Source organism: Meleagris gallopavo, chromosome 10, assembly GCF_905368555.1.
Source record: "Meleagris gallopavo chromosome 10, MGAL_WU_HG_1.1, whole genome shotgun sequence".
NCBI classification, from domain to species: domain Eukaryota; kingdom Metazoa; phylum Chordata; class Aves; order Galliformes; family Phasianidae; genus Meleagris; species Meleagris gallopavo.
This window is the reverse complement of record NC_139413.1, coordinates 18,025,355-18,039,139: the sequence shown is the minus strand read 5'-3', so window position 1 is coordinate 18,039,139 and position 13,785 is coordinate 18,025,355. Positions and strand designations below refer to the sequence as shown.

Below are 13,785 nucleotides of genomic sequence, written 5' to 3'. Positions count from 1 at the left end.
AAAAGTCTACACTAAACAGTACAGAGCATACTTTCCTCATCTAGCTAACAAACATAATGAAGTATTTGTCTCAAATAACCCCTAGAAAAACAAAAGAAAACCTATATAGAATTTTTGAAAGCATAAATATTCAGTAAAACGTGGAGATGCTGGGTATGATTTGTTATGATGCAGGCCAGAGGTCAAACAACTTTTTCAATAATACTCCGCAGAATATGAAAATATATCAAGAGTAATGAGTACAACCTTCTTCATTGAAAATGGGAATAATAATGTGAAGAAGCCCAAGGAGACAGTGTACCTAATTACATTAGTGTGAAGTGATTGGTTTTTTTTTTTGTTTTAATGGGAACAATGGACTGTCAGGTCATGCTCAATATTGTAGTCTGGGAAAATGTAAAACTTTTCCCCTTGAATATTTACTTCTCTACATGAAAGATGTTCAGTTTGAATGGTCTAGATTAGAGTATTAAATACATGAAGTTTGTGAATATTTGAGAAAAAAACAGAGTAATGGATTTGCCAGGAAATTTTTCTGCACTGATTGCAGTAGTATCATGAATCCTGAATCAACCTAACTGTACAGAACTGAATAAGCATTAGAGCTGTCCAATAAAATTTGATGAATGCACTATTCCATTAATTTTACCTTTTTTGTTGAATAAATTATTTGACAAATAATAGTAAAATTCATCAAATAAATTATCTGGTGAATATATTTTTTAAGTAATTGACTAGCCCTAATGAATATGCAGGCAGTTCCTTAATGAAAAGCATTACTCTACTGTTAGCCTGCTTTCATCACTCACATGTCACTATTTTTGTATTTTGTAACTGCAATCTGTAGATTTTATTCATTTACCCATTCATTTATACATGAGAAGTTCAAAATGGTATGGTTAATTAATCACTGCAATTCTTAGAATATTTTTGCTTGAAAGTTGATTATTCATTGCACTTATTGTATACAGAAATGCTTAATAAAAAGAATCTGGCTTTTCTGAAGACACTTCTCCCAAGAACTATTCTTGGTTTGCATGTTCCAAGTCAACAAGAATGCTCTTCAAATTGCAGAGTCCATTTATAATTCATTTCTGTAGTTGCAAACGCTACGATTACCAATTGTTTCAAGAAATGGGAGCTTGAAGCTGAGCCAGACACCTTCAAGGCCCCTGAAAACATACATTAGCATCGTAAAACAATGAGAAGCATACATGAGTTACCCCTTCACTGCACCATGTGCTAGGATGTTTGGACAGAAGCCACAGGCAAGATTATTTGGATGGTGTGTAATTTTGGAAATTTTCCAATCTTGAAAAGCAAGTCTGTATTTTGTCATTACAGAAATAGTCTCAACAGTAATACTGATAGATTTATACTGTTAAATGGCAAATTACACTTCTTAATGTTACATCACACTTCTGAGTCCTGGTACCTCACAGAAGTATGCCAATTTATTGTGGCAGTAACAATGGGTGGAACAGACAAGCCTGAACATCTCTGCCCATACTGCAAAGTTGCAAATTATATTAGCACATGTCCCCATAAACATGCTGCACAAGGTTCAACTAAACAGATTTAATGGGAGAAGGTTGTTTTAGAGGGGCATATTAAAAGGGTCCTCTGCAGCTACACTCATAGTTGCCATGATTCACTTTGAAATTTTGCTTTTAATGGCTCGTAGACTTTTGGTAAGTACAGCATGAATGGTCTTTTCATACCACTACCAAGCAGCCTAATTTCTATGACCAGCTGGACATCTACTCTATTGATGTTCCTCACAGTAGGTATAAGTGGAGGAATATAACTTATGTTTGTGGTGTTTGAAAGATGAAGTTCTCACAAGTGTCAGTGATGTGGAAGAAAGCCCTTACATGGGTCTGCTTCCACTCAAGACAGAGTATGCTGTCAAGTTAGAGGTGGGAAAAGCCCTGTAGAAAGCCCTGTACAACAGCAAGGAATCAGTTCTTGGCTAACATTACACAATCATTAAAATGGCAGCTGCATTACCTGCAAAAAAATGGTTATTTCCATTCTATATGCTTCTATTACAGGGAGATTGTTATTGTAAGAATGCATTACAAAAGAAAAGAAAATGTTCTAAGGATTTTCTTTTTTTCATTTTCCTACCTTTTATCTCTGGAACTTATATTTGTAATGTAAGTTCCTCAATCAGGCACGGATTGTAGTTTGTGGGAGTGTTTGTCCCTTAAAGCTTGTGATAAATTCACTTTTCTATTAAAAAGTTTAAATACTTGTTATAAATAATTTCTCCACACTTGTATGCTTTGATCTAATCTGCATAGTTTTAGCTAAAATGGTTGTGGTTCTAAAGATTACAAGTATTAGGAGAAAGAAATAAGTTGTGGAAATTATCTTTAGCTTGCAGCTTGCTTTACAAAGGTTTAAAATGCCCTTTCTTTGCTAACTCCATCTAAACAGCTTCTGACCCACTCTTTTTCATGTACAGTCACCAATCTAATAATAATAATAATAATAATTTTTAGGTGGGATCAATAAGGCAATTGCTTTACACTTAAGAATTCTAATAGAATCATAATATTAATAAGAAAACACCTTCAGAAGTAGTGCTACTGCTTAGGCAATAAGAGGAGAACTTAGTTTATACTTCTGATAAACACTTGAGCTCCTTATGCTTCTGTATTATTACTGCAGATTTAAAGCCAAAGGATGCATTTGAAACAATGTGCCTAGAGACAGAAAACCCACTGGTACAGAATTAGTTCTATTCTTCATCATTTACATGCTGTCTCAAAGGTATATTACAGTATAATTCAAACCACAAATTTCCTGAGGTTCACAGAATTCACAGAAACAGAATGCACCATTTGAGTGTGTGGGCTTTTGTGCTGACAATAAGATTTATTTTTTTGTGCAAGAATCAGATTTGCGATGAGCGGATCTCCAGAGTTTCTGTATTGAAACTCTCCAAGCTACCTTGGAAAATCCACAGAATCATTTCATTAGTAGATGAATCTCAGAATTAAAGGAGTGCTTGAAGCTGCTAGAGTTTGTAGCTTTCTATATATAAGACTTATGGTGGTCTATCTGGTTATTCCAGAACTAAGAACTATATTAATTTTTTTTTTTTTTTCATTTTGCTTTAATTAGCGAAGGAGAAAGTGGATATCTTGAAAAGAGATAGGCATCTTTAATTATAAGAACTTCCTGATTGCTGCTACCTTGGGAAGTGTTTAGACTTTGTCACAGTGCCCATGCAGTGCACTCAGGAGAGAATGGGCAATGGAAACAGAGGTAATGCAGTAAGCATGTGACCTATGAAACACACATTTAACACCCACTTCATCTCCTTAAGTTAATGCCTTTTTGCACAGGGTTTCCCATATTCTTCATGGAGAGGGTCAACTTTATCACCTCCCATTTGTCTTTTATTTCATGGATGATGTTGCCTGCTGCAAGATGCGGAGAGCTCAAGCAAAGGCAAAAACCCAGCTTTCAGGATGTGCCTCTGCGGCCGGCTCATATTGAAAGCACCACTGATCTGCTGTCTCTGTGCCGTGTGCCTAATGTCTTGCATCAGGCACAGGTCAGCTGGAGATGAAAACAAAGTTGTAGATGCATACATTTGTTCTGTTTTGTATATTTTGATAACATACCTTTCCTAAACTGACAGCACAGTCATATTTTACTGCCCATAAATCTTCACCTGAAGGCAGGTGAGTATAGGAGGGAAAGCAGCAAGAAAAAATCTCAGTGCTGCAAGCTGACTTCCTGGAAGAAAGAGAAAAGGTCCAAAGAGGACAAAGGAAGTTGCCAACTCAAACCTAAGAACTGTAAGAATTTCCAGTAAAGTGATCTTTTACCCCATGATTTTCTTTTACTGCATTAACCTGTCAATATCATCTGAAGTCAGGGTTGTGGAACAGAGGGAGCTGTGGCACCATGCCTCTCCATGCTCATCGGGTGTGGTGGGGAGCGTTACCTGGGGTTGTATCTGACACATTTTTCCCAGCCTGCCCAGTCTACAACAGGAACTTGAGATGGAACTCAGCCAGAGTTATATTTAACACTTTATTCAGCTTTGAAATGGCTAATGCATTGAAATAAAATTGTTTTAACTATAATCTTGTGTGTGTTAGGCCCTGCCACTTCCTTTTACATATCCTCACATTTATCACCATCAGCTTAAATAGCAAGGAAGGAATATTACTGACATGACCATAGATGTCTCAAGGCCTTACCACTGTACCTTCTCTTTCTGTTAGCTCCAGCTATTGCCCGATCACTGTCTACCCGGTCATATACAATAATGCCCCATTACAGTTGGAATGGCTTGTTAAACTTTACAGCACTTAGAAATGCTCTTGAGGCACCAAAAATGTTTTGATTCAGAATGGAACATATAATACCTGCCAAATTTGCAGGTTTGAAACCACTTCCAATAAGAATTAAAAAGGCCCTCTTCACAGCTGAAATAGGGCTATCAATACTTGACTTGTCTGCCCATGTGAAATAGCGGGTTCTTTTCTCTGACGTCGCAATTTAGTTTAAAATAGCTTTGATGATGACAGGGTACATGAGAGTGATAAAACCATAAAGATGACAGTCTAATCTTACAAAGATGACCGATCACTGATAAGAGATTAAGTCACACAACATTTGAAAAACCAGATTATCTGTCTGCGAGGATGGTGTATGTGTACACCTCCTGCCGAGCCATGCTGAGATGCCAATGACATACAAAGATACTACTTCTTACAAACTAGAAATGCTTTTCTCAAGCCATTGGGTTGAAAGGAAGAAAGAGAGTGAGAAATAAAGAATCTCTGATCTTATAGTGAGCTTTTTTTTTCTGTCCAACATTCATTTTTCAGGCTATTTAGATGTACAGCATATAAATAATTTAGAGACACTATAAAAGGATCTAAATTAGCCAATTCTGCCCTATAATTAGCACTCACAGCTATGCTGGCAATGGGTGGGTGATTATTAAACACCTTTTATTATCAGTTTTATGTACTACAATAAAAATGAAAATTATACTTACAAGAATTATTAGGCATGCTGGTCCTATAAAACTCCATATAAAGTTATTCTTTGTGCTGAGCCAACATCTGAAAAGTAAACAGCACAAAACATCTTGAATTGTGCGAGGCTATTGTGACTATTGCATTCTCACGTACGTTCATTTGAACCCAAAAACAGCAACTTACACTTCTGTGGTGCCGTAGTACTTGTATCCGAGTGCAGCAGAGATGCCAACTACCACAGCTGGACTTACATAGCCAAAGACATAGAAATTCTTGTGCAAGAAACCCTTGTTATAGATGACTCCCACAACTATAAGGTAGAGGTGAATGCCTTCAATACACATCCATGCAAATGCAGCTAGAAGGAAATAATGGAGTAATCCAGCAGTAATTGAACAGATGAGCTAGAAATTCAACCAGAGAAAAGCAAGAGTCACAATTCTATTAATATGTCTCTTAATATTGCAGCACATGCACAGCAACCTAGCAATATTCAAGCAGCAGAGCAGCACATATGTAAGGCTGATTGATAAGATCTTGGCCTGTACCTACAAGCACACTTGTTCATTAGTGTTTTCTATAACAACTGCTAAAATAAAAAGATGACATTCAACTTAAAATCAATGCATGTCTTTACAGAAAAACTGCATTAACAAATTGACATGTTTCATCCCATTTCTACACCTGAGAATCATGGTTACATAATTTGCTGATTTAGACAAAGCCTATTTTTATGATTTGATACGCAAATAAGCTTTATGAGCAATTATTTCTAAAGGAACTTTTTACAATGAAATGTTCCTAAGGTGATATTCCACAATCACTATAATAGTGCAGCCTTAGGGATTGCAGTTCATGTTTTTTTCAGGTAATTTTAAATCCTATTCAGCAATTTACGATATAGCTTTTTTGATAATTTATGCATGATTTAATTTCCTAAAAATATTCTGAGATGCAAGAACCAACAGTCCTACTTGTATGAAAAGTGACAGATTAGTCAAGACTTCACATTTAGACAGCAAAGGCCCTCCAACCAACAGTGCAATGTCTTAAATGCTACCATGGGACCGCAGCTCTGACCTGGCTTTTAGGAAAAATTGTCATCACAGAGAGCCACCAACGTTGCTTTAAACAGCATTCAAACAGATGTGAAAATGTCAACCACACTTAGACCACATTTAGTTAAAGTGAGAAAGTTTAAAGGTAACTCGTGGACCAAATTCAACTTGCATCATCTCAGATGACAGCTCTATCTCTATAGATAACAGCAAGTACAGGTGATCATCTTATAGTTCCTGTTACTTGACCAAGAAGTCAGTATCACTAGGCTACTATATACTGGTAAATATAGTACAAAATATTGGAAGTAAGGGATGATGGTATCTCATACTGTATATTTGCTTTACAACATAAACTCAAGACACAAGTGAAAACTACTCACCTTATTATTGTTCATATTAATTCCAATCAGGAAAATAAGTTCTGCCAGGAAAAGGCTGCAGCAGAGGTTTTTGTGAATTGTCGTTCTAGTGCTTTGAATTTCACTGAAGAACCAGAATGTAAAAATGCACATGGAGAGGCAAATCAACGAAATAATTATTCCTAGCTGAGTGATTCTTGTAAGAATGTTATAATTTGTAACACCCTGGGGGAAAATTATAATATAATATTAAAAAGAATAGCTTTGTATGTTCTCAAGAAAAAATGTATTCTATAATACAGTTTTTTTCTTTTTGAATATTTTGAACAAAATATTAATCAAAAATGTTTGCAGTTACAGTGCAAATGCAAACTTTGCATAATCTTAAAAGCATTATGTTTTTTTTTTGTGGGGGGAGGCAGATATAACTGTAAAGGAAATTAGTAACGAACTGTATATTTTCTGGTATTTCTTAGCAAAACTTTATTAACATCAGTATCTCGTAATATGATTTAAAAATCATATCATTTTAGTGAATGACAAACACACTAGCAGTAGAACATATATTAATATGACATGAACATTTTCTAATATAAAAGGACTTATCACAGCAGTGACTTCGATAAGCAAAATTGAATAAGCGTCTTACCGAATTTACAACATGATCAAAACAAGACTCTGAAATAGCAATCATTTCAAACAAATGCTATTCCAGATATCTAACAGGAATGTTCTCTAAAGAAACACAGGGTATTTTAATATTGGTTGTGAATATTTTTGTATAGGAACATGGTTATGTTTGCTGCTTGGTATTCACACAAAGAATCTCTGAAATACCTGACTGCGCATCAGCATAAGGATAGCATTCAGCTAACCAGAAAATGTATTGAAGTTTTTTTTTCGCTAAATAAAGGACCAAAGATTATCCTCCTCCCATTCTTCCTTTTCCAAATAACCATATAAGTACCGGCAGAGGTCTTAAATGTGAACTGAAGGCTTAGGATGCTATTTAGCAAGCAGGAAACAGCCTCTATCAGCATGAAATTCACAGTGTGAGAGTACTATCTCAATACAATATATTCATGCTAATATTCTGCTTGCTGTCAGTTCTGATACCGTATAAAGCTGCTTTCTGAGACAGGACACAAGCTGCTGCAGATTCCCATGTGGACTCTGGAAATCTATGGGGCTTCTTAATGTAAGAATGATAGAAATTGAGTGGTCGTTCTCACAATTTTGTTGTAGTTGTGAGCATCTATGTTTGATGGTCATAAACTTCCTTCCTTTTACTGTTGATGATGCTCTTCTGATAATGCTGTTACAAACTCTCAGAAGAGCCTTTAAAGGAGATTTTTAGATGCCAAAGTTAGACAAATGGGTGGCAAAGCTTTGCTCAAGAGAAACTGTGGGCCGTATGGTTACTGACCACTAATGAAGGCCAGTTAAATCCCATGGCAGTCTTAAAATGTGATTTAAAATTAAAAGCAATGCACCAAAAATAAGCACAACAGACTATGTATTGGGAACAAGATCCTTTGCTGCATCACTGCTCTGCAATACTGCAGAAAGGACACACAGAAATTCAAACACATAGGGGAAGAATTTTGTTTGCCCAGTGCACAATAAATTGTGTGTTTGCTGAATAATAAGGTAACAACCTAAAGGCAAAAAAGTACATAAATTGCACTGCAATAAAAATATAACAAATGAAGATGAAATAAAGTATTGATTAAAACAATAAATTAAAAGGGCACTTACAACAGAGCCACCTGAGGACATCAAAACAGCAAAATGAGTCAGATGATTGCATTTGCATGAGATATGAGTGGAATTGGAATGTGTCAGCTCACAGCCTTCTGTAGCCCAGTTGCCATTCATTGTGTCAGCTGAGTAGTTCCAAAACGCACATTTAATATCTTTATCTGCAGTCTGGAACAGAAACAAGATGTTTTACTGATGGCAAAAGGCAGGATATTTCCCATCAAGAGACCTCTCTTGCATTACCCACTGCAATTCATTAAAAATTCCATGTTTCCATTGGAAGGCTGGGAAACAAAAAAGCACATTGGTAAGGCCTGTTCCAAACAATTAAAATGTGGCTTGGAATGGAAGTGCTTTATTCACAGTTAGCACTTCACCAAACATGCAGGCTAATCAGATTACTGAACCCATTTGGCGCTTACCAACGTATTAAAATTTTTACCTACTGGAAACACTGTTATATATGCCCCTGCACCTGCTGAACATGGACTAAACCCCAAGGTTACAGTCACATTGCTTGTAGTCCATTTCAAATAAGCAGCTCTAAACCTGAAGCTTATTCTATGCATTTTACAGAGCAGCCTGAGAGAAAGCCAGGGTCATATCACACTTGGTATATCAGGTGTGATTACAGCAATGAATAAGACCATTAATATTACTTATTACGGATAGTGCATACAAACATTAGTCAAAGATCAGCTCTCCAGTGTACTAGATAGTGTATAAATATATGCAAATTTATAGAAAGCTGATCTCTATCTCAAATTTTACAAGGCAAGTAACAAATTAAAAACCTACATAATCAAGGTTAACACCTCACCCTTCTCCCACCTCCCTGCACAGAGTCATTTTCTTGTTTCCTTGCGATATGTAAGATGATTCTTCACACACAAGTGAAGCCAGCAAAATCTATGTAAAAGTAAAGATCCCAATTATAGAATGATATATTCAGATTTCACAAATAGCAAAGGTGCTATGCTATAGGTTCTTCTATTACCTGTTAAATTTTTGCTTTAATTTCTTCTTTTTCGCAGTATATATATATGTCTGATAAACTTTCAAGAAAAAATAAAAACCTAAATATAGAACAATCAGGAAGCAGTAATATTGCTTCTGACAACTGCATTTTATTCATACTACAGCCAAACAAAGATGGCGTTGCTGCCCTTACATTAGTCTAGTAGAACTTTCTAGCAGTATCATATTCAGCACTGAAGATGCTACATTTGAGATCATTATTTATTTCTCTGATACAAGTAAACTCACAGTAGCAAACAACAGAATTATGTCTGAATATATCATACACAGCACATACGGTTACATCACACACAATAATTAGCTACTGTTTTGTTTTGAAGTTGATAACATAAAAAAAAAAATATCTTACCTTGCTGTACTTTAATGTAAATGTTATTTTCTCGAGCTCATACAGCGTAGGTGGATTTGAGCTAATTGCAACAGCTATAACTGATGAGCTTACTGTCTGTCTCTGCTCAGAACTATCTTTCGAGGAGCGGTTTTTAGGCGATGAAAGCAAAGAACCAATATTGCTATACCGCAGAAAGACAACTGCAACAGTGCCTATCAATCAAACAGACCATATTTAGTAGTTTGAGGTTTTTTATAGAAGAACAAAATTGAAGACATTAAGGAAACAATAAACAATAGACATAATTACTGTTATTGCATAAATATGCAAAACAGATGGAATCTTTGTGGCATACTTATAAAAATGTTTTAGAGACAATGAAATATAGCTTTATTTAAAACAATGTAACCACCATTAGAATTAAAAATGTGTTCACTTTGGAAATTCTAATTAGATGCACGCATACCTATTTTTTCTAGACTAATATATGCATGCTGCTGTTCCGCAATTGGCTTCACATGTGTTATCAGGTCTCATAAACCAAAACATCTCAGACCTGGTCCTCTCTGAAGCATGTAGCTTGCTTTGAGTTCCATTACAGTGGAGACAAGGGGGGAAGGTGCAGTGGGAAAAAGAATCCAAAGGTATTTTGGGATGTAGTGCTGATCAGAAGTCATGCTTTTCTTCCCTGTACCACAATAAACCACACTTTTGGATGCTGATAGGTAGTGGGTCTCAGATTAGCTGGAAGATTAAGACTTAAAAGCATTTTTTGGTGTGTTTATTGGTTTAGGTGCATTAATTCTGGAGCTTTTTAACCACATTCATTTAATTTTAGTACTGGACTATTGCTAGTTATAAGACATTTCTATAGCACTGTGAGGTCCAAAGTCTAATTCAGGACCTTGTTAGTTTTGGTCCTGGGGAGCATGCGTTCTTGCATTAATGAGTTGCTCTCTAAATAGAAAAGAGGCACTAACTTTTGGAGTGACACAGAGCAGGGGGCTGATCCAAAGTTAGAGAGCAGATCTATGGCTTAGAAAGGGATAAAATTCAGGTCTCTGGTATCAGTAATCGGTGTTAAAACTTACTGGTCCTCCCTGTGAGATAGTCATTGTGGAAATAATGGTAGAAAAATCAGTGTTGAGACAAGAAGGGGGTAGGTGAGATGGTGATAAAAATGCCTTGACTCTGTAGTTAACAAGACTGCTGCTAAGTCTTAGTATACTGCACACCTGGTTGTTTACTAGTGGAACAGTTTATTCACAGAGTTTATTAACACCGCTTCTCTTTAATTGTTGTCTCCTACCATTGGGTTGATATTCCTCCTTCTTCTTTGGGGAGATCTTTATGTAATCTCCTTCTGTGTACACATGTGGGTGAATGTGTTTCATGTGGTGAGAATCAAAAGCAAAAACCTTGAGTGCTGCAAAAGAAGAAAAATACTGTAAAAATCACATTATCCATTATGGCCTAAGATAATTTACAGTTGGATTAATAAATGTGCTATTGAATTCTATAATTACTGTAAATTTCAAGAATATATCATTGCGCCATTATTTAAAAAAAAAATGCTATTAATACAGCATGTTTGCTTAGCCTTCTGGATTTTGTTATTTCCATGCATACATTTTGCTTTCATACTTTTTACTCTTTCCATGAGAAATATAGTCTTTTATTTACCTTGCATTAAATTAGGCACTGGAAAGAATAATGTAGGTTACTTTAGGAAGAGCTATTGCTTTATTAAAAATGCATTTCTGAAAGGAACCACAAATCACAATTATAAAGAGCAAAACATAAAATTCTCTACTGAATAGTAAGTTTTGATAAAAGCCAATTTTTGAAATGTATATATTTTATAGTTATCTATCCATACTACCAAATGCACATTACATAAAATAATGATATGTTTTGTCAAGAAGAAAACAAAAAGCATCACCCCTCAGAATGGAAACTGCATTAGAGGACATTGAGCTCTTTACTCAGTTCATTATAGTGCTGAGTTTCCGTCACCCAGGATAGAAATAAAAAAAAAGTCAGTCAGGCCTTTTATAGAAATCAGAGCTAAACAAAAACAAACAAATCTAAAACTTGACTGATGGAGGAGTATCACTAAGCTAGACCATCTGCATTGCTTATAGCACAGCACACAAAAATAATATGAGCTATTCAATAGACCAGCTGTCAGAAAATGTTCATCAGGACATAAGAAATATTTTTTTGTTGTTGCTGGAGTTTTGAAAAGCATACAGTTCAGGAACTTTCACTATAAAAAGTGATGGATAGAGAGAGGTAACGTTGTAGGTCCCAAAATACATGTGTGGGATATGTATGAGCCTCATAGAAAACATATTCATGCTGAGAAACAATAGCAAACAATTACAGTGTTTGCAGCCAGTATGGAAAAGACCTCACAGAACTACCTATTTTGGAACTAAAGCAAGCCAGAAAATGATCAACATATTTCAACGTAGATATTCCTTTCCATTCTTCTAATTAGCTTCTTTTTGTCACTTTGGTTGACTGGTGTCAACCGATTCCTCTCTCCTCTCCATCTTCATGGACTCAGCTCCATGGTCATGAGAGAGCTTGTACCTCCAGATCAGTGGTGGATAAAGAGGGGTTTTACAAGTAGCTCCCAGCAGTATTATGGATCTGCTGAACACTCAGAGGTGCTCTGAACTAAAACATATCTATAAATCTTTTTCTACAGAGCTTATTTCACAGAACAAATGTCTTCCTGTTTCCTTCCTTCCTTCTTTCCTTCCTTCCTTCTTTCCTTCCTTCCTTCCTTCCTTCCTTTTTTTTTTTTTTAAATCACTTTTGCTAATTTAGTTTCAGAGAGGTGAGAAAATAGAAATCTGATCAGATCCAGTTTGGGTACACTCCAAAAAAACAAAAATACATCAGTGACCATTGCCAAAGGAATCAACAACACTTGATTACAGATCTTCAGAAGGCCTTAGTCTGCTTCTTATTCTGTAATAAAAGTAAAGCTCCCCTAATCACAGAAAAATGGGTAAGAGCTGGTGTGAAGACGTCAATAGGCAGGGAGAAGGTTGGAGAGGAAAATAGTAATCGGAACTACTACTCTGAAACTTTTCTTAAAATAGAAATTTTCTGAAACTAAGGCCACACAAGATCTAACTTCCAACCTTTATTCCAATTTTATTTACGTTACTTTCACTGAACCAAAAAGAGACACAAAGTTTTAAAGAGCCAATTCAACTTTTGCTACTGTTTCTATGAATATAAGATATACAGGATATTTTTTGTGCATATAAGATAAATCCAGATTCACTACAAAAGTGTGACTATAATGAGAGATTGAAAAAGAATCTGAAAGGATAGCTTCCTAAAGCCTCTCAAGTTTTTTCTGGGCTCAAATGTTCAATCTTTGAAAATTATGATACTTACACCAAAAGTTGGGTGTTAGTTGTAAAACTCATACAAATTAACACCTGAGTGTTGCACATAACACCATTTCTAATCTCTGTAATTGTGCTGAAAAACTCCTCAGTGTAATTCACATCTAAAGTATACCTTAGATTAATTTTCTATATCTTACCTATTTCACTTGCATTAGCATCTAGCTGTATTGTCTTTTTGAAGTTTTGCGACATGAGAAGTGTTGCTTGTTCTGCAGTATGCAGCAGCTTAGTCAGGCTCTGTCTTTGGTTATCAATAGGAAGCTCTTCCCAGATGGTGATTTTATCTTTTTGTAAAAAATTGTTCACAGTGTTAACCAAAACCTGTAAATAAAAGGATATTTTAAAGACTCATACACTACTTGTAAAGAGAAAAGCACAGCTTTAAGGCTCAATTTGCTCACGTTAATGGTTGTGTTATGGAGTGCTTCATTGTCAGGAACTGAGTACTGCATGGTATTGAGTGATGAATAAGATAATGCTTCAACATATGAAATCACATCTACAGGCAAAAGTGGTCCCAGAGTATTCCTATTAATTTCTTGCAGCATCTCCAGGGGTGTTTTCAAACGTCTAATCTGAAAAATACAGGAAGTCACATATTAATGAGAGAAATAAAGTCGTATTTCTGTGAGAGAACATAAACCCAATGCTAATAACTGATTTCTGTGAATTAACAAGAACAGAAGGGAATAAAAAGAGGCACTATTTAAATCAAGAGTTTAACATATAAAGCAATGAAAAACTAAGAAAAAAAATAGCTAATGACTGGTATAACATTAACAAGATAGT

At 35.6% G+C, this 13,785-nt stretch overlaps 1 protein-coding gene across 1 annotated transcript in view; it reads right to left on the bottom strand.

The window, feature by feature from the left end:
- The window catches only part of ADGRL4 (adhesion G protein-coupled receptor L4), a 75,322-nt gene that overhangs the window by 13,226 nt on the left and 48,311 nt on the right, over nt 1–13,785 (bottom strand). Inside the window, exons 6-13 of the mRNA XM_019618847.3 lie at nt 13,398–13,571; nt 13,134–13,317; nt 10,872–10,988; nt 9,581–9,774; nt 8,191–8,361; nt 6,454–6,657; nt 5,196–5,416; nt 5,030–5,096 (exon numbers count right to left, since the gene is read on the bottom strand). Of these exons, the coding sequence (XP_019474392.3) occupies nt 5,030–5,096; nt 5,196–5,416; nt 6,454–6,657; nt 8,191–8,361; nt 9,581–9,774; nt 10,872–10,988; nt 13,134–13,317; nt 13,398–13,571 (1,332 nt within the window). The remainder of the gene's footprint in view (nt 1–5,029; nt 5,097–5,195; nt 5,417–6,453; nt 6,658–8,190; nt 8,362–9,580; nt 9,775–10,871; nt 10,989–13,133; nt 13,318–13,397; nt 13,572–13,785) is intronic.